General features: G+C 57.1%; 2 protein-coding genes and 1 long non-coding RNA gene across 3 annotated transcripts; 1 reads left to right on the forward strand and 2 right to left on the reverse strand.

Annotated features, from left to right (window-relative positions):
- The first annotated feature begins 5244 nt into the window (after nt 1-5244).
- DRC4 (dynein regulatory complex subunit 4) lies at nt 5245-18490 on the forward strand. Its single transcript, XM_037066466.1, has 10 exons — nt 5245-5322; nt 8225-8422; nt 8660-8866; nt 10198-10252; nt 11122-11327; nt 11796-11963; nt 12296-12382; nt 13725-13934; nt 15844-15909; nt 17024-18490. Exons 1-10 carry the CDS (start codon nt 5308-5310, stop codon nt 17171-17173), a joined length of 1362 nt encoding a protein of 453 aa, XP_036922361.1. The 5' UTR covers nt 5245-5307; the 3' UTR covers nt 17174-18490.
- LOC119001196 (uncharacterized) lies at nt 9805-10951 on the reverse strand. Its single transcript, XR_005069502.1, has 2 exons — nt 10700-10951; nt 9805-10317 (listed from the first exon to the last, which is right to left on the reverse strand). It is a non-coding gene; the product is annotated as an uncharacterized LOC119001196 (long non-coding RNA).
- Nucleotides 17390-20068, reverse strand: LOC119001194 (5-hydroxyisourate hydrolase-like). The gene is made up of 4 exons (XM_037066465.1): nt 19794-20068; nt 19311-19450; nt 18083-18218; nt 17390-17639 (listed from the first exon to the last, which is right to left on the reverse strand). The coding sequence occupies exons 1-4, from the start codon at nt 19977-19979 to the stop codon at nt 17550-17552; spliced, it is 552 nt and encodes a 183-aa protein (XP_036922360.1). The 5' UTR covers nt 19980-20068; the 3' UTR covers nt 17390-17549.

Genomic DNA, 20068 nt, shown 5'->3' on the forward strand with positions numbered 1-20068 from the left:
GCGAGTTGTAATAAATGTTACGAAGAAACACTAGGGGTGGAGGTAGGGGCGAGAGCGATTAATGGGGAGGCCAAAGGGGTCGTCAGTGGGGGATGGGAGGCAAGGCCAGAGGATGGGGGACAGCTCCCGGGAAGGAGGCAGGGTCTGGGCTCGCTGAGCGCACAGGACGGTTCCTCGAGTCCCATTTCCCAGCGCGGGCCGCTGCGTAGCCCCATACACAAGCCCTCTGAGTCCAGTATCTCAATTTTGTCAGCGACGCCAAGACGACACTTCGTTTTCCACAGGAAGAAGCTGAGCAGAGGTAGGTAACCCGATCGACAATGCCCTTCCGAGCAGTGAAAGCCAGAAGACCCGAATCCATGGTCAAGGTCTGCATTCTTACAAAAACAAACCAAACCAGAGAAAACTTCAGAGTTTGTTCTCAGCTGGGTGAGGAAAAGGCCCGCAGAGGAGGGAGGTGGGTATGAACGTGGTGTTTGCAGGCAAGCCCCCCTGCCACCCGCAAAGGCAGGCAGCTGGTTCGTGCAGCCCGCCCCCGTCACGGGGATCCCAAGGCCTTTGAAACTCAGCGAGCTAGGCTAATACTTTTCATTTTCCGGTAGTTTACAAAACAAATGAAAACAAAACCTGCTATTTAAAACCGCCTAAAATGACGTCATGACGCACTAGGACTCACCCCTATAGCTTGCATGCACCCTGTCCCTGTGCCGACCCAAGAGGTGGAGGATTTGTCCTCTCAGGGAGGAAAGGGAGATAGGCTGGGTGGGGTGGGCAGCGGGTGCTGGGATGGCAGGTGGCATTTTCTCAAAATGATCGGAACCGTATTTCTCACCCTACATGGCTTCTAGAATCCCCCACGCTGAGCAAGATGCTCCCACATGAGCAAGGGGTGTGGCTGCCCTGCCCAATAGCATGTGCCCAGAGGGGTGAACTGCGACTTCCAAGGCTAGGTCATAAAGAGGTCCCAGCTGTCTCTGAGAAGGCACCCCTGGAGTCAAAGCACCCTGGGTGAGGAAGCCCCAGGTGCTCGAGCTTCTGCCTCCTGCTGGGGGGATGTGGAGCCAAGGTGAGCTGTCTCCACCTAGTCCTGGTCTAGCTGCAGATTCATGAGCAAAACAGGTATGTCAGTCTATGAAGCCACTGCATTATGGGCATAACATGTTATGCAGCCACAGTAACTATAACAGTAATTGTTAAATAATTATCCCTATTTGCAGGATGGTACATGTATACTGAGGGGCTCTTGTCAAAGGCATCCAGAGGCCAGTGTTTACTTTTAGCTCTTTTTAAAAGCAGGCACTCTACTTTTCAAGCCAAGGTAGAAAGAACACCATCAACTTGCATGCACCCATCACTCAGACTCAGTGATGGTCAGTTCATGGATGATCTTGCTTTTTTACTCTCAAAGCCGCCTTCCAATGCAAAGCAAGTCTTACACACATTATGTCCTCTCATAAGTAATTACTTCACTATCTGTTTCTAAAAGAGAGTGTAGCCTTAAGCACTCTGCCATCCTAACATCTAGGCATCCACCCAGCTGACGAATTAGCTTGAGGCAGTTTACCTGACCAACCAGATGAGTGGGCATTAGGAAGAGCCCAGGTTAGATGACCTATGAGAGATTTGATGATTCACATTGATTCAGTTGCACAGCCTGATGCTGAGTAAGTGATTTCAGCCACTCACGTAAAGAAAAGACTCTTTCCAAAAACTTGGAACTGAAATCAACATGAAGAGAGCAGGTCGCTTGGGCCTTGTGGGGAGTCCGGGGCTCCATACACTAGTCATCTCTGCAGCCTGCGCTGATGAACTGAGTGACACTGTGGGATTGTGACAAATGAACACTCTGTCTGGTTATCCTGAGCTAACCCTCCTATTCTTGCCCTTTTATGCTGAAAGGAATTATTGTTAATGCTTTTATTTAATTCAGGATTCTGAGCCAGACTTCTGAAAGAAAAACCAGTCAGTATGAGGCACCTAGCCTATTGGGCCTGTAAATTAAGTGTTAAATAATAATAATCATTCCGTTGTGTTACCCAGCTGCACTGCCTTGCCTGCCAATCTCCCTCTAGGAGGCCTGGCCCTGGGGGAGGAGGCCCCTCTCAGGCCAATGGTGTCTGGCACAGAGGCCCAGGTCTCGGTTGCTCCGGCACAGTGGCAGGACCAGATCTCACAAAGGCCTTGGGTCTGCTATAAATAAATCACATCTCTGTGCAAGCTGGGTCAATGCAGCCCTTTCAACGGGCTGCTCCACTGCAAGAACAGTCAGGGCTAGGCTGGGCAAACAGGAAGCTCCTCTGGCTCAGCAGGGTGGCTTTCAGATCTCTGCCCCCAGGTGGGTGTCTAAAAGCCAGAGAGCAAGAGCAAATAAGGCACGTAGCTCCCTGGATGGGGCAGCCAGATCCAACCTGTCTTCATCATTGCCACTTTGTCCCCAGGGGGAGAAGACGGTGGACCCCTCATCTCCAAGCAGAGGGAAACATCTGCAAAACCACTAATCAGGAAGATCCTAAAGTTGAGAGTGTAGAAAAAAAGACCATCGACAGTGGGTGAAGATGGGCACCTGCTTGTGACAAACGCTCAACCTTCTGGGTTGAAACAGAAGCGACACAGAGCGATACATGCAGGTAATAGTGTAGTGGTAGAGAATTCGCTTGGGAAATTGCAACATGGTTAGGGAAGAAGCCTGATATATCTAAATCTAGATCTATATCTAGATCTATCTAAATCTATATCTAATCTATATATCTATCTATAGATTTATCTATGGATAGATATAGATATAGATTTAGATATTTCTATAGATTTAGATATATCTATATCTTTAGATATATCTATAGATTTAGAAGCCTGATATATCTAATAGATATATCTAATAGGTATATCTATAGATAGATCTATAGATAGATACAGATATAGATTAGATATAGATTTAGACACATCAGGCTTCTAAATCTGTATCTAATCTATAGATATATCTATAGATATAGATATAGATTTAGATAGATCTATAGATATATCTAGATATAGATATAGATTTAGATATATCAGGCTTCTTCCCTAACCATATCTATATCCAGATATAGATAGCTATCTATAGATATATCTGTCTGGAATCCTCTGGCAGTGGTTTCTAGTGTTTCCTCACCCTGAGAGCAGGGAGCCACAAAGGCGGCCTCTTCAGGCAGGGCAGTAAACCTTTGTGGACGGGATACCTGCTGATTTCAAAACTTTAGAGATTTCTCACGTTTGTTTCTTTTTGAAGGTTCGTGTATCTCCAGACCAACAGGGAAGGAATCTTCGAAGGTGGGCCAGGTAAGTTCAGGCTCAGGGGCTGAGTTTCAGCCCAAATTTGAATGTAAACTGCATAATTTCTCATTTCTTCCTTCACTGAAGGCCTCTGTGCTGAGCACCTGGGCTAGGTGCTGTTCTCGGTACCGTAGGTAAGAAGTGGACCAAACAGTGGGGGAGGCCGGCGTTGTACACGTCCATCCCGCGACGAAACGCGTTTCGGCGTGTCGGGGAGATCAAATGTGTGAATGATGCCTGGCTGCAGGCAAGACCTAGGTGGCAACCCCGGACTCGGCCCAGGGCGCGTTGCTGGGGACTCACTCCCGCTGTTGCCAAGGCTTGTCGCAGCGGGCGTAATCTCGCGAGGATCTTCGATACTTCGCGCGGGACCGCCCCGCGGTTGCTGGGAGACGGCGCAGCTTCCGCCGGGTGGGCGCTTTTTAGTCTGTGGGTCGCAGCGGGCCTAGACGCCTGCAGCCATGGTGAGGCCCGGGCCGGCCAGACCACCGGGGCCGGCCCTACGCGGAGGCCCTGAGACGGACCTGGGGTGCTGGGTTCCCGGAAGGGAGAACTTGGTGCTCCGCAGGGAGCGTGCACGGGGGAGGGAGAGTCTCGGGCGCCGCGAGTCCCGCATCCGCCGGCGCTCGTAGCTGAGAGCCCTGGGCTCCAGGCTCCCGGGCTCGTCGGCGGTCCTAGGCCCTCGCCCACTCAGCCTCCCAGGGCCCAGATCCCATGTGTCCAGAACAGAGAGCCTTCCCGGAGCGGGAGGCTCCGTCAGAGCCTGGGGTTTTCCTGGGGCCTGGGGTGCAGGGGACACCCTAGGACTTCCAGGCTCCGCGAGGCAGGAGGTCCCTGTACATCAGGGGGTCCTGGGCAGAAGGTCCGGTGCCCACTGCAGCCCGGGGTGCAGCCTGGCTTCATCTGTCCGCGGGTGATGGGGCCCTCGGCTGCCCCCGCCCCCCTTCAGGAGTTGTCAGTAACTCAGTTTCCAGGCAGGGAGCTGTGGGGGCGCTGTCTCCGTGGGGAGCCATGCGGTTGGCTGTGAGGGTCCCAGACGCTGAGCAGACAGGGGCCTCTGGTGGGTGGACTTCTTGGCGTAGCGGGATTAGTGGTTAGGAGTGAAGATTGCGGTGCATGCGTCTTTGAATATCAACTGCGAAAAGGCCACCAAAATGTTTCTCACTAGCTTGAGGGATAGGCATGATTTTCCTTATTTCTTTTTGCTTCTCTGTGCTTTCTAAGATTTCCACATAATGTTTTGTAATCACACATTGTTACGGAGAGGCGTAGACAATGTGTGATTGTCTACGACCGCTGAGAGCAGTGAGGGCCGAGGACGAGGATTTGGAAACTGGCGTCTGCGTCAGTCCTGCGGGGCCGGGGGCGGGCTGGGAGCTTCTCCTGTCTGGTCGGGATGGTAAAAGGGGGGCGTGACGCCAGAGTAGTCGGAGCGAACCCCGGACACGGTGCCTCTGCAGTTTTGCATTTGGAAGAAAGAAAGCCTCGTTCGCGCGTCTCTGATCGTGGCCACGGACTTCTCTGTGGGCTTCTCGCGGGCTTCTCTGTGGTGGTTCCCGACCATTGTAGCCACACGGCAGCATTGACACTGGTCCCGGGGTTGTTCTTCTCGAGGCCACGTGGGTTTCACGTCCACAGCGAGGAGGGGCGGGGCGCTCGGCCCTGCACTGGGAAATGCACGTGGTCGAGTTCCCGCCCTTCCTTTCTGGGGTAGAAAATGTTCTCTTCTGAAAAGGGAGATTTCTCCTCCTTTTCCAAAAAACGAGTGGGGAGAGGGTGGGGAACCTCAGGGTAGAGTGAGTGCTGCAGGCGGGGCAGGAGACAGTGAGCAGGGGACGGAGGTGCCGGGACGGGGACCCAGGAGGGAACCAGCCGGCCGGAAAGCCCAGCCATTGCACAAGAGCCCCGCTTACCCAAGCGTCTCTTTAACCGAAGGCTCCCAAGAAGAAAGGGAAAGGCAGAGGTACCCCGATCGTGGACGGGCTCGCTCCGGAGGACATGAACAAGGAGCAGGTGAGCGGGGCGGCCCCATGCTTTGGCCCCGTCTGGGCGCAGGGTGGGTGGGTGTTCCTGTGCCCTCTCTCTGTCTGGCCCTCGGAGCGAACCTCTGCCGGACCTGTGCCCCTTGTGTGCCCCCGCCACGCCCCCCGTCTGTGCTCTGCGCCCTCCCTCAGGCGCCCGCAGTCCCGTCCCAACCAGCCCCATCTCCACAGCCCCCAGGGGTGCGGAAGCTGTCACTCAAGCACACTGCATATTAAAAAAAAATGCAATCCAGCCATCGGAGAGCTTCTTTATGCTGTGGTAGGAATTGGGAAATGTTTTTCTCTGATGTAAAAGCTATTTAAAATTTTTGTATTTTCTTTCAGTCTTCCTCTTTTATGCACCGATGTTGGGGAGCCGTTGTCACAGTGGATGAATATATAGTTGTTGTTTATCTTATTTACCATTAAACATAAGGGGTTGTTTTAAGCCACTTGTCCATGTTGATGAAGGTAGGGCTAGCGAGCACAACTGTGTAATTACGGTTTTAATTAAAAGGCTCCTGAAAGCAGCAGCATGTGGCAACTCATGAGCTACACTGGCGCCCACCGCAGCCTCCAAGTCTCTGGTGGCGGTTGGCGCGCATCTGCCACAGGGCTCTGAGTCACCTGGGCGTTGCTGCCAGTCACCCTGCCTTCCTTTAAGTAGTTGTAGGACGAAAAATGAACACACAGCAAACCACCAGGGGCGCGTGGGCTGAAGTGGAGTGTCGAGCAAGGGCCCTGAGGGCTGACGAGTGGCTTTGTTTCAGTCAGTCCCTCGAGTCGCATTTTGTTGGTGAGATGCCCAAGGGACGTAGCTCCAGGCTGTCAGTGGCCAGTGGTGGGCTGGGCTTCCTTCCACCTCACTTCCCTGGGGGCTGCAGACTGGCTGAGGACGTTAAGTGAGAGCTTGCTAAACCTGCGGGGGTCTGTGAGCGGTTTCAGCAGAGGGCGGCAGGGTGCAGTTTGTGTTTTGGGGAGGTCATTGGGCTGCACACCGTATCACCCCAACAGCTGGGCCACCTCTTACCTCCTCGTTTACTTCTGGTCCCTGTGGATACAGTGCTGAGATGCCGGGTGTCGGTCTGCAGGGGCATGGACAGACCCCTCAGAAGTGCCCAGGGTCCTGGGTCCAGGCAGGCGTGAGGGACGGGGCCGCTGCAGGCAGGTTGCTGGGTGGTTACCCTGTGGGTGTCGGGCCCAGAGCCGTCTGTTTACTGATTTTTAAAAAGAAGCTAGAAATCTGCATGTTTATAAAAGATCTATGTATTGAGTGATAGCAAAATCACATCCCGTGAGACAGTCATAGTAGGTGGGAGCCTGGTTTAGACTGTTTGAGTGACACTAAAGTTCTGTGACATAAAGATGTTGTCATCTGCACAGGCCCTGATCACATGCTGGGGTCTGTGTCTCCCTCACAGGGGCCGACCCCGCCTGGGCCCTCACCCCAGGCCTCATGGGGAGGGGCTGTCAGCAGAGGGACATAGCACAGCCAGCGGCTCAGGTGTGCTCAGGAGATCCCAGGAGTCTGTTCTGTTTTTTCGGTTTTTAAATTTTGTTAAGCCTATTTGCAGATTGACAGTTGGCTCTGGACCAAACCTCCTCACTGTCAGGGATCCACTGGTTCTGTATGTTTTCTGCTTAACATACGTCTTTAAAGGTGTAGCTCAGTGGATTGAGCACGGGCCTGCGAACCACACGATCTCAGTTTGATTCCCAGTCAGGAATGGGTTGCAGGCCAGTTCCCAGCAGGGGACGCATGAGAAGCAACCATACATTGATGTTTCTCTCCATCTCTCCTTCCCTTCCTCTCTAAAGATAAATAAATAAAAAATCTTTAAAAAAAAGCCAAGGCATTTTAAAAAAAGGTGATTCAGCATCATTTTCTGAATGCATCTTTACGCTGCCATGTCATCTTCATATCTATGAGGGGGGACCCAAGAAAACCCAGAATTTGTTTATAAAAAATTGTGTGTTCTTGCGTGTTTAAACTTCAGTCTCCTTCACAGTTCTCTCCATTCGATTCATTGCACCTAGCAAGACTTTTTTTTACTGCTCAGCACAGTTTTTAAACTCGCCTTTTAGTGCTTCTGCTGTTTTTTGTTTCACCTCCTCCACATCAGCAAATTGTTTCCCTTTGAGGACATTTTTATCCAGGGAAACAAAAGAAGTTACTCTGGGTGAGATCGGGTGAATAGAGAGGGTGGGACACAGGGCTCACGCCAGTTTTTAGTCAAAACCTGCTGAACACTCAGCATGGTGTGGGCAGGTGTGCTTACCAATCACCCATCAGGAAATGGATAAAAACACTGAGTCTTCAAAAAAACTTCACTGCAGCCGAATGCAGCCTCTCACAACAACACCAGCAGGTTCACTGATACAGATGGATTCCTAGAACGCGTGCCTAGTGGGGGAAGCCTGGATTATTGAACAAGGGGTTTGCCCTCTAGAAGATAATTCTAGTTTTGGGGGGTCCCCCCTCATTGGTATATTTGGTCTGTGTAATCTAGTTTATTGAGGCTAATTTTCAACCATTTCTGTATTTAAAATCAACTTAGATTATTTCCTTTTTAATGTTGCTGTTTCCATAATGGTGTGGCTAGTATCTTCAAGAAGAAGGCTCTTGTGTTCTTTTGAGAAATGTCCTCAGTATAAGCTCCCAGGAATGGATGAAAATATATAATCGTGTGATTAGTGGCCAGATTGTTGCTCTCTGCTGAGTGTGCCCTGCCCTGAAGCCTGAAGCCTGCCTAGTACTGTTTCAACCCCTTTCATCTCACGAGTTTTCAGATGAGGGTGGCCCCTCCCTTATCTCTTGCTTGCCTTTCTCCTCCAGGCACCCTGCAGGTGGGTGGGCCTGGCAGGGTCCCTTGAAGGCTCTGCTCTGCCCCCAGGTGGAGGGGCATATTGCCCACATCCGGGAGGAGCTAGACCGCGAGCGGGAGGAGCGCAACTATTTCCAGCTGGAGCGGGACAAGATCCACACCTTCTGGGAGATCACACGGAGGCAGCTGGAGGAGAAGAAGGCTGAGCTGCGGAACAAAGACCGGGAGATGGAGGAGGCCGAGGAGAGGCACCAAGTGGAGATCAAGGTGAGTGGGGCAGCCTGCCTGTCCCTCTGGGGTCGATGTTGCGATGCTGGGCAGGGTGGAGGCACTTTCTCTCCTTGCTTTGGAGGGATCATAGCCCTTTGTGTCCTTTATTTACATTGGGAACCTGAAGGTATTTTTTAAATAAAAGATTATATGCATGCAGGTGAGCATGTGTGTACAGGTGAGCGGGGGAGTAGGTGAGCGTGTGTGTGCAGGCCGTGCTCCTCCCGCCTGTAGGTCTACAAGCAGAAGGTGAAGCACCTGCTGTATGAGCACCAGAACAACCTGACGGAGATGAAGGCCGAGGGCACCGTGGCCATGAAGCTGGCTCAGAAGGAGCACCGCACGCAGGAGGGGGCGCTGCGCAAGGACATGCGGGCGCTGAAGGTGGAGCTCAAGGAGCAGGAGCTGGCCAGTGAGGTGGTGGTGAAGAACCTGCGGCTGGTGGGTCCCTCTGCCGGCTGCTGGGTTGCACGCGCGCCTGAGTGGTCACCAGTGACTGGGAGTTCACACTTCTGTTTAAAAACTCCCGCAGCTCTGCAGTTAATTGAAATACTTTTTAAAAAAAGCCTGCAGCCAAGCAGGCCCACTTTGGGGCCAAGTGCAGAATCCTGTGTCAGGCTTGAACAATAAATTGACACGGGGAACATCCCGCTCGGCTCCTCTGTGCGTGCTGCTGACACGCGACACCACCCACCAGCTCCCCCAGATGCACGTCAGGTGCATTTGTAAACAGACTGTCACCATGGCTCACACACCAGTCCCTAGGTGGCTGTGGCAGATTGTCCTGCGAGCTGGGCTCACAGGCACCTGGCCCACTTTTAAGACCTTTTGGTCCACTCTGAGGGAGGCTGGTGGGGGTTCCAGGTGGGAGCTGGCATTTGTTTGCTGAGTGCCTGCCAGGTGTCAGGCCCTGTTCTGACCTCTGAGAAGGGCTGACATATTGGGGCTGATGGGGAGGGGCTGGTGTGAAGGCTGGAGCTGCTCTTTGTCTCAGAAGCCACAGGAGGCCTGGGCTTTGACCCTGGCTGGGCCAGGGAGCCCGTGGAGGGTTTGGGCCGAGGGAGGGTGTGTCTGACCCTGCTGTTCACAGGTTCTTCCTGGCTGCAGGTCGAGAAGACTTTGTGAACACACCTGTCTCATGTGAAGGCAGCCCAGCCTCAACTGGATCTGGAAAGAAACTCTGTGAAACTGCAGAGTTTGCAGTAAAGTCTGAGGGAACTAAAGTTTGGGCCTCATAAATGGTCTGGTCCCTCCTGACACAGGCACACATCAGGCTGGTTTCCAGTGTGTTCAGTGACGTGAGACTGTGCGCTTACCCAAGGCCTGATTAGCTGTGTGGTCAGAGTTCCCGTTGGGTAAAAATACCGCTATAAAAACAGTTAACACTCTTTATTCAGACTTTTAATAGCCATCTGTTGAAATAATTTTTAATGTTGCTCCAAGCCACAGCTAGAGCAGGTGAGCAGGCACCCCGGCAGCCTGCAGGTGTGTGTAGACATGGCCACAGCTGTCCAGCCTGCAGGTAGGCCAGGTCAGTGCACTCAGTGCTGGGAAGGTCTGTTACCATTTTCTGAAGCTCAGAGCGACTGCAGCCAAGGGAAGTGAGATATAAAACGTGGCCGTCACCAAGCCTGTCACTGTGGGCACGTCCCACAAACTCACAGATGGGCCCACAGGGCTGGGCTTTCTGTAGCAGCGAGGGTGGGGCTGGCCTGAGGGGGCCGTCTCCTTCTGTCTATTGCCTGGTAACTCACCTGTTCTGGCCTCTGCAGAAGCACACTGAGGAGGTCACCAAGATGCGGAACGACTTCGAAAGGCAGGTTCGAGGTGAGTGACTCGCCTCCAGGGCTCATTGCCGCAGGGCTGGCGGGGCAGGTCACAGCAGCCCAGACCTGCCAGGAGGGAGGATATGGTCAGTGCCACAGCTGATGGACACTCAGAATCCCAGAACAAGTTACTTCCATGTCACTAGGGGAGGTGGTGGTCCCACCCACTTGCCCACTCCTGGCCCAGACCAGTGACTATGGGCAGGGGTCACTATTCAGTCTTTCCCATGGCTCCTGGCCTGAGGAGGTCTGTCTGTTTTAGCCACAAATTGAGCTGTGACTGGGGGGCCACAGGGGTCATGGCCAGTGACCACTGGGACATGAGGCCACTCAGCCATCGGGAGCCCCCTGCAGGGGTTGAGCAGCAGCGGCTGCCACGGGAGAGGGCAGCAGATGTGCCGTGTGGGGAGTGTGGCCCCCGAGCATCCGAGGAAACGCTCCACGGAACCCCGTTCTCCAGCAGCCTCCGCCCACTGGCTGTTCCCCGCCGAGCTGCTGTGTGTGCTGCTGCCTTTCAGAAATTGAGGCCAAGTACGAGAAGAAGATGAAGATGCTCAGGGACGAGCTGGACCTGCGGAGGAAGACTGAGATCCACGAGGTGGAGGAGAGGAAGAACGGCCAGATCAGCACGCTGATGCAGCGCCACGAGGAGGCCTTCACGGACATGAAGAACTACTACAATGACATCACCCTCAGCAACCTGGCCCTCATCACCTCCCTCAAGNGCCACGGGAAAGGGCAGCAGACGTGCCGTGTGGGGAGTGTGGCCCCCGAGCATCCACGGAAACGCTCCACGGAACCCCGTTCTCCAGCAGCCTCCGCCCACTGGCTGTTCCCCGCCGAGCTGCTGTGTGTGCTGCTGCCTTTCAGAAATTGAGGCCAAATATGAGAAGAAGATGAAGATGCTCAGGGACGAGCTGGACCTGCGGAGGAAGACTGAGATCCATGAGGTGGAGGAGAGGAAGAACGGCCAGATCAGCACGCTGATGCAGCGCCACGAGGAGGCCTTCACGGACATGAAGAACTACTACAATGACATCACCCTCAGCAACCTGGCCCTCATCACCTCCCTCAAGGTGCTGCCCATCAGACCCCGCCCCGCACCCCTTACAGAAGTGTCTCTGATGCTGCCCTGCCTGTCCTTGATTGAAAGTCACAGGTAATGTAACCTCATCTGTGCCTGTGGCTGAAAACGAGCTGTCCCCCTAACGTAGGGTAGGGAATTAATAGGACAGTGCGTGCTCTGGTGGCTGAAGGCTCAGGGCTGTGGTGGGAGCCCAGCAGGCGCCATTGTCACCAGGTGCTGGCGGGGATGGAGTCTCCACCATGAGGAATGCCCTTCTGGGCGTCCTGAACAAGCCTGAACCTGTGGAACCTCCATTCATGGAATGTTCAGAGCCTGCTAAAATCGTGCAAAACAGTGTGTGCGCACAAAACAGGTCTGGGTGGTCTGCACCCTGCAGCACAGGACATCTCAGGCATGAGCTCAGCCGCGCCCCCACCCCCCCGCTTCCCGCTGAGCCCCCCCTGCCCTGCGCCCCCAGGAGCAGATGGAGGACATGCGGAAGAAGGAGGAGCACCTGGAGAAGGAGATGCAGGAAGTGTCGGCACAGAACCGGCGCCTGGCGGAGCCGCTGCAGAAGGCTCGGGAGGAGATGCACGAGATGCGGAGGAAGCTGGGCGACCACAAGCGGGACAAGCAGATCCTGGTGGTGCGCTGCTCAGTCACTCCCTGCTGCTCCCCACCCCCACTCCCAGGCCCAGAAGAGAGGGGATGCCTGGGTGATGCCTCTGGATGCCCGTGCAGGGCGGGGCCCTTAGCGCATGAGAGGGACGGAGTCTCTTTCCTGTGACTGGAGACCTGGAGGGAACTGTGAGTTGTGTGTGTCCTGGGAGACAGGTGTGCCCACCAGCCTCCCTGGAGGGTCTGAGCCCTTGCGTCTGTGAGCTGGTTCTCTCTGGTGACTGCTGTTGGCCTTGGCCTCCCCCGGGAGCCTGCAGTGCAGCCTGAATGCCCTCTGTCCCCACCCTCCTCTCTCTGCAGTGCACAAAGGCCCGTATGAAAGTCACTGAGAAGGATCTCAAGAGCCTCCAGTGGGAGCATGAGGTGCTGGAGCAGCGGTTTGTCCAGGTGAGCAGCCGGCCGGTTCCCGGCCGTCCTGCTGCCTGCTCTTCACTCTGTTTGGCTCTTGAGGCAGAAGCCTGAGGCACATTCGCCCGCCTTCCTCTGAGGCTCCCTTCTGAAACACAGGGCAGGGGCCTGGCCCCTTGGGGAGCAGTGTGTTCCCTGCACACACACGTTTCTAGTGCTGCACTCTCGGGTGCACACCAGGAAGATGTCCCAGCACCCTGCGTCTGCAGGTGAAAATGACAGGGTCCCCTTGCAGCCTGATGCACCATCACAGATGCTTCCTGTGCCTGTAGTGAGGGTGTGGCCTCCCGCCTCACATTCGGCATTTCCTGTGTCTGCTGTGCTGCCCCTAGATGCCCAGCACCCCCGCCGCACGAACGCTGGGGCTTCGGCAGTCGGTTCCCCTGGGCAGCAGCCCCACCCCAGTCCTTAGCGTCTGGCTCATCTTCGTGCAGCTGTGTGAGCATCTCCAGGAACGTCAGCTCCTGGCCAGGTTTCCATCTAGATTTCTGACACAATCTGCTCAGAGTGCTCTTGGACATAGTCTCACCCCACGCGCTCCAGGGTCCACTTCCCACCTGCACCAGCTCTCAGGAATTCAAGCTGCAGACACGCCTGGTGGAGAAGGTGCTTTTCTGAGCTTTCCAGCAAGTCTGAAAGCGCCCCCAGCAGTGTGCAGGGTCTGCCCAGGCAGAGCGTTCCCACCCGTGCGAGCCGCCTGGTGGTGCAGCAGCGTCTGTGAGCTTGGCAGACCCACGCTCATCTTCACAGCTGCTTCAGAGGAGCCCGCGGGCTGTGGCAGCCTGAGGAAGGAGGTGCCAGGTGTTGGCATGGTGGCCTCTGCAGGTGGGGTTAGGGCTGCTCACTTTCCACATTTCTACAAAGTCTTGTTTTTTCACAGCACAGTTGAAAGTAACAGACTTTAGGAGATGAGAGGCACTTTTACTGACTGGCAGGCAGTTGGCCCCAGGGCGGTGCCAGCACATGGGGTCTGGGATCTGGGGCTCCACCCCCAAATGCTGTTTGCTGGAGTTTGATGCCCTGGATTTCACATGGTATGACCAGGGACAGATCTGACCCGAGCCCGCTGCCCAAACCCAGGGTCAGGCCTGGCCGACCCCTCCGTGTGGCCTGCTCCGTTCCAGGTGCTGCTGGCTTCCCTAGATACCTTCCTAGGGGGGTCCAGCTGGTGTCTCCTCCTGCCTCCCGTGGTGTGACGGCTGCAGGCAGTGGGGGTCTAGACAGTGCAGACGACAGGCTCACCTGGTGGGCCTGCTGGATGGCCTGGGGAGAGGTGTGTCCTGGCCCCTGGCAGGAGTGGCTCAGGGGAGGGTCCCTCCAGGTACAGCGGGAGCGGGACGAGCTCTACGGGAAGTTTACCGCGGCCATCCTGGACGTGCAGCAGAAGACAGGCCTCAAGAACTTGGTCCTGGAGCGCAAGCTGCAGGCCCTCGGTGCGGCCGTGGAGAAGAAGGAGCTGCAGCTTAGTGAGGTGCTGGCCGCATCCAATTTGGACCCCGAGGCCCTGACCCTGGTGTCCCGCAAGCTGGAGGTAGGCCCCACACAGGCTCTTGGGGTAGCCAGACAGCACTTGTCTCATGGTGAGACCTGCGCATGCCTAGATTCCGATTGTCCAGCGGAAACCCATGGTCGGTCTCAGGGGGGTGGTCCCCACACCCAGCAGTTCTCTCATCCAGGGTGGCCCATTCTCCCTTAGCTGCAGGGCTTTCGGACCCCTGAGGCTGTAGCCGGTTCTCCTTCTCAGGACTGGTTCAGTGGAGCCTATTGGGCCCTGGGGCCAGCCATTCTCACACTTCTGGGGGTGAGCTCTGTGGGCCTCTGGCAGCAGACCCAGACCTGGCCTGGGGGTGGCTGAGTCTCCTGCACAGTCACAGGGCCCTTGGCTCTGGCCGTTGGGCAGCAGGGTCCAGGCTGGGCCTTTGCGGGGCTGCTGGGGAGGGCTTCCCGGAGGGAGGTACTTCTGGGAAGAGGCTGGAGCATCCATTCACTTGGGTCCAGTTATTCACAGGGCTACTCTGTGCCAGGACTGCCCTGGGCTTGGGGCACAGCTGTGGACAAGACAGATGAGGCCACAGGCCAGCAGGGTCAGCTGAGGCATCGGGACAATGATTGCTGCTGCCTGGGACCCACCAGGTGGAAGCCCAACAGGGCCCAGCAGGCCCACTCTCACCCAGAGCAGACCTTGCCCCTCTGTTACCTAGACCTGGTTTTGGGGGGTGTCACAGACAGATCATTGATGCAGTGTTAGGGGTGACCGGCTGCTGCCAGGCCGTGGGGACCGGGCAGACAGATGGCGGGTGTGCAGCTGGCCTCCGAGTCTGCACCCAGAGGCCTGTCCCAGTGCGGATGGGTTCTTCCCCCAAGAAGCAGGTGTGATCGCTTCAGTGGGCAGGTGTTCGTTATCCTGGGGAGTGGCACCGGCAATGTCCCCACACAGTTCTGCTGGCCGGGCACCTGTCTGCTCACACTGCCCCAAGGCTCATGAGGGCTCCACATCTCTACTGAGCGCACAGCGGGCTGCTTGTCTCCCAGCCAGCCTGCACCTGAGGCCTGATGTGCTGCCAGCTGGATGGGGGAAACTCTGAAGCTGTCAGTCATGCCCTTATGTTTGGGGCTGGCAGGGGACCTCGGAAGGTTCTGGGCAGGGCAGACCGGCTCTGAGAGCCCATAGGACTTGCAGGGAAGGCCAAGGCAGGATGGACATGTCACCAGCCGAGGAAAGGCTGGNCTGCCCCAAGGCTCATGAGGGCTCCACATCTCTACTGAGCGCACGGCGGGCTGCTTGTCTCCCAGCCAGCCTGCACCTGAGGCCTGATGTGCTGCCAGCTGGATGGGGGACACTCTGAAGCTGTCAGTCATGCCCTTATGTTTGGGGCTGGCAGGGGACCTCGGAAGGTTCTGGGCAGGGCAGACCGGCTCTGAGAGCCCATAGGACTTGCAGGGAAGGCCAAGGCAGGATGGACATGTCACCAGCCGAGGAAAGGCTGGGGAGGCCGAGTGAGTGCCCATATTCGTGCTCACTGGCTGCAGTGCTTGGGTGCTTCGTCACTGGGGACAGGCTGTTGGGGGGCTGGGCAGGCAGGCACACAGGAGGGGCTGCACCTGGGCTGCTGGCATTGTGCTCCAGGGGCTGATGGGGTGCCCGTGTCTGTGTGAGTCACCGGGGGGGTTAGGTAATAAGGGATGAAGAAGCCCTGCACACAAGGGTCCCCACAGCAGCACCCTTGGGCCAGGGTGGAGGTGGGTCAGCTCTGGCCTTTCCTGGTTGGACCCACCAGGCCTGCCCCTCTCTAACTTCCAGAGGCTGGTGCTGCCTCCCTTTTCCCTGGAGACCTTTCCCCATGGCCAGCACCCTGAGTGTCAGGCCGCTATTCCCCAGACACCTCATCTTCCTTGGCCAAACACAAGTCTCTAACTCACGCCTGCCTTTCTCTCCTCAGGATGTCCTGGAGTCAAAGAACAGCACCATCAAGGACCTGCAGTACGAGCTGGCCCGAGTCTGCAAGGTGCGAGGGGCCTGCCTCCCCACTCAGGACCATCCCTGTGGCCTGTGGCCTGTGGCATGTCCCTGCCCTAGTGACCCTCTTAGGGCTTGCCTGTTGCACCCTTGGTCTCATCCAGCAGCTCCTCCCGCCCTCCATCGAACTTGGCCTTTGGGTGATGGGAGGGGCCTCCTCTGATCCCCGATTAAGTCCCGAAGTCCTCCAAGCAGGACTAACCTTGAGAGTCTAACCTTATCTGACGCCTTTGTCATCTGCTGAAAGCTGCATGCCTTTCCCTTCTCCCCGAAGTTGGAGAGGGGCAGTGAATGCCCTGACCCCGCCATCTGTCCTGGGAGCCCCATGAGCCCAAAGGCCTAGGCCCTGTACCCACACTGCACACCCCCACCAATCCCCATAGCTGTGGGCTTTGCCCATGTAGATGCACAGAGCTGCCTGTAGACGCCAAGAACAGCCCAAGTAACTCAGACATGCCCTTAGTTCTGGGGGGTGGATGTCACAAGGGAGCTCTGCACGGTGCAGCCACAAGGTGAAGGTGGTACCTGTCACCTGGGACTTCCCTTGGCCCTTCCCAGCCTCATTTGCCCATCTGAACCCTTCCCTCGGCCACCCTGGCACACTGGTACCAGTACACACAAAATTGGGGCCACCTGCTGGTCTGCACCGCTCTTGGGAGGGTCCCCACAGCTTGCATCTGATTGTCAGGAGCCCACAGCCCAGTGAAGGGTGAGAGCCAGGCCCAGCCTCCCTGGTCCCTCTTGGCTCTCACACTACTGTCGACTCCAGGCCCTGACGGCCTTTCCCTGGTGATGGTGAGGATGAGGTGCCCTTGGAGCTTTGACTCAGAGTCACGTCCTACACAGAGCATTTCTCAGGCCTCGCCTCTTCCCTACAGCTGGCCAATGAAATTCACCCTTTTAAGAACATCCCTTTTCCAGAAGAGGGACTAGAAACCATGTCTGTTGCCCAGACCTGTGCTCTCCTGGGACAGGGGTGGTCACCGGGCTCCTGTGTGGTTTTCTACCCCCTCCCACCCTCCATGAGCTGGGTGGCCTGAGTGAGGGTCAGCCTTGGTGTAGCCCCTCCTGTGGCCCTGTCCCCAACTCTGCTGTCCCCACAGGCCCACAATGACTTGCTGCGAACCTACGAGGCAAAGCTCCAGGCCTTCGGGGTCCCCCTGGACAACGTGGGCTTCCAGCCCCTGGAAACAGCTGTGATGGGGCAGAACCTGGGCCAGGGCCCCGCGGGACTTGTGGCTTCCCCAACGTAACCCTGCCCGGGACTCCTCCCTGCATAACACCCGCTTTTATACACCGTGGGTAGCAGGAGTGTGTGGATTTGTTGGGGCAGCGAATGAAGGCTTCTCACGTTCGCCGCATGTCCTGTTGCGTGGCCGTGGCAGATAAGCTCCAGACCCACCACGTCTGCCCCTTCCACCGTGGCTGGCCAGCACTAGCCAGGCACTGCCCAGTGACTGCAGCAGCCCTCAGGTGCCACGCGACTTTATTCATGTGCGAGTCTCAGCTGACACTGGAAACAGGTGGGGCCAGAACCTCCCTCAGGAGGTGGGGCCTGAGAGGCCCCTCCCAGGAGCACGGAGTCCGCTGTGGAGGGCGGGACGGTCTAGGCTGCAGGGGCTGTAGCGCTCAGCTCCCCCGGTAGGTGGTGTAGGACCAGGGGCTCAGCAGCAGGGGGACGTGGAACTTGTGGGTCTCGTCTGTGATGGTGAAAACGACCTGAGAACCGGAGGCACCAGGAGAGAGCTGTGGGCCTGACCCCAGCACTCCCAGGGAGACACTGGAAGCCCAGACAGTAGAAGGGGTCTGGTTCTGGGGTAGGGGCAGGAGCCCCAGGACAACCAGAGCCCAGTGGCGAACAGGAAACCTGGGGAGGGCTGTGGGTGAGGCTGAATCCTCTCCAGAGAAAGCGCTCTGCTTGGGAGAACCCCTGGATCTGCCGTACTTCCAAAGGGCCCACCCTGGATGGGGCCAGGGGAAGGGGAAGGCAGCAAGGTTAGGCCCAGTGAGCTGGATGGGGTGCAGTGACTGCCTGTGTCTACAGAGGCCGAGTCACCCTGGACCCTGTCCCCCACTGCTCTGGGAGACAGGGGAGGGGTGCTGTCCACTGCAGGACCTGGGGGTGAGAGCCTCCACCCTCCCAGCCAGCCCCTGGCCCTCACCTCCACATATGGGTAGAAGCTGTCCTGCCCCCTTTGCTTCCAGTAGCCCTCAGTGTCGAAGGTCAGCTTGTAGGTGCCCGCCTTCATCTGGCCTGGCAGCAGGAGCCCCGGGCAGCGGCCATCAGGGTTGGTGTAGCTGGGAAGGGCGGAAGGGGATGAGGTGCACCCCTGCCAGGCTCTCTGGGCCTCCACACCCCGCAGCCTCAGCCACCCCTCCGGCCTGACCCTCCCAGGCTCTAGGGCCCGGGCTTCTGGAGCAGCCGCTGCACAACACGGAGAAGCGGACCTTCCACAATCACCCCATGAGCAATAACCACTCTCTCTAGTCTGTACTTTCTCAGACTTTCTCAACTCATAGGTATGCTTATTTACAAACTTGCAGAAATGTAAAATGGATTTCAGGGTTCACGTTGTTCTGTAACCTGGACTTCTCACTCTGTGGGTCATCCCCATGATCAGTATCGACCCAACACCTGGGTCGATACTGATCGCACCCCAAGGGAGTCACGCCCAGGCCTCCCGGTGCCCCCAGCTGTGCCTGCAGGTGTGTTTGTCCTGTGGTCACAGAGAGCGTCACAGAGCAGCACTGTTGGGGGCTGGGGAATGGGTCCACATGACCCCCCTAGGGACTCCACATGTCCTTCCAAGACCACAGCTGCCCCTCACATGGGACCTGGACATCCTGCATTTGTGAGGAGCCAAGCTTCACACCCTCAGGCCCTGAACCCTTAGGGACCAGCCCCCTACTCCCACTTCCAGCAGAGCCTGCATCCCTCGAGATGGGGCACCTGTCTGTCCCCTGATCACAGGGCTGGCCGAGCGCCCACACCAGCCTGGCTGGGGCTCCCCCACAGAGCAGAGCACCAGGTAGGAGCCAGGCCTGTGAGGAGCTGGGTGCCACCAGGTAGGTGGTATCCCTCGTCTCTTGCTGCCCCAGTCTCCCCATCTGTAAAGGGGTCATCAGGGGCCTGTCAGAGTGAAAGGACAGAAACTGCCCAGCATGCTGCCTGGTGACCTCAAACCTTTCCAGATCCTCCTCAGGCCTCAACCCACCTGGCCCTCTGCTGTGTGGCTGGGCCGACTGGGCTGGGCTGCCCATGGAACAGGTGTGAGCAGGGCTCTGCCAGCAGCTCTCAGGCTGGGGTTGCTCTTGTCCCAGGCCAGAGCTTGGGCCAGCCCTGTGCTGAGGGCAGGTGGTCTGGACCCCAGTGCTGTCCAGACCTCCTACCTTTTCCTCAGTTCAGTCCACTGCTGCCCATGGTCCTCAAGCCTGGACAGCCAGAGGCAGAGGCCCTGGGCTGGGAGCCCCGAGGCAGTGTCCAGCACATGTGTTGTCAGAGGGCTGCTGCCTGGCTCCATGCCTCTGCCCTGGGCCAGGAGAGAGGGACAGGGTGAGCCTTGTGTCCACACCTGCTGCAATACCTCAGAGTAAACAGCCCCAGGGGAACAGAGTCCCAAACTGTCCCTGGGGAGGGTTACTGATCAGCCCTATGAGGCTGGGGTGTGGGCACGCTGAAACACAGTTCAGAAGCCACACTGATCTGTCCCCCATCCGCCCCCACTAGGTCCCCTCCCCTCCGGAGCACTTCCGACACACAGCGGGTCGGAGCGGGCGTGGATGGTCAGACCGGCTCTCCCAGGACTCAGCTGTGTCTTCTGGCTCACGGGACCTCCGCCCCAGGTAGACAGGGCCGGGAACCCCAGCCCCTACCTCCAGGGACCCCAGGTGTCGCCGGAGCGTGCGCAGCCGTGGGGCGGCCCCCGATCTCATGAGCGCCGATTTGGATCTCGCAACGGCTTGAGATGCCAGAGATCGCCCCACACCCGCCTCCGCCCCTGGGGCACCTCCCTGGCCGGCCCCATCCGGCTTCTGTCCCCTCCCAGGACCCGGATCCATGTGTCTGTCCAAACTGGGGGTTGGGGAGGGGGAGGTCCGTCTCTGCCACCAGTAAGGCCCCGGGGACTTCGCTCCCGAGGGGGCCCGAG

Source organism: Sturnira hondurensis, unplaced genomic scaffold, assembly GCF_014824575.4.
Source record: "Sturnira hondurensis isolate 20B ecotype Veracruz unplaced genomic scaffold, ASM1482457v3 Scaffold0016617, whole genome shotgun sequence".
Taxonomy (NCBI): Eukaryota; Metazoa; Chordata; class Mammalia; order Chiroptera; family Phyllostomidae; genus Sturnira; species Sturnira hondurensis.

Excerpts from the sequence above, each read along its gene's own strand:
- DRC4 (XM_037066466.1), top strand. Across the intron at positions 8,867-10,197 it reads TGGTGAAGAACCTGCGGCTG|AAGCACACTGAGGAGGTCAC; the intron begins GTGGGTCCCTCT and ends TGGCCTCTGCAG. Across the intron at positions 13,935-15,843 it reads TGGTGTCCCGCAAGCTGGAG|GATGTCCTGGAGTCAAAGAA; the intron begins GTAGGCCCCACA and ends TTCTCTCCTCAG.
- LOC119001194 (XM_037066465.1), bottom strand. The coding sequence starts at position 19,979 with ATGGATCCGGGTCCTGGGAGGGGACAGAAGCCGGATGGGGCCGGCCAG. Across the intron at positions 19,451-19,793 it reads GACACCTGGGGTCCCTGGAG|GGCAGAGGCATGGAGCCAGG; the intron begins GTAGGGGCTGGG and ends CTCCTGGCCCAG. Across the intron at positions 18,219-19,310 it reads TGGACTGAACTGAGGAAAAG|CTACACCAACCCTGATGGCC; the intron begins GTAGGAGGTCTG and ends CGCCCTTCCCAG.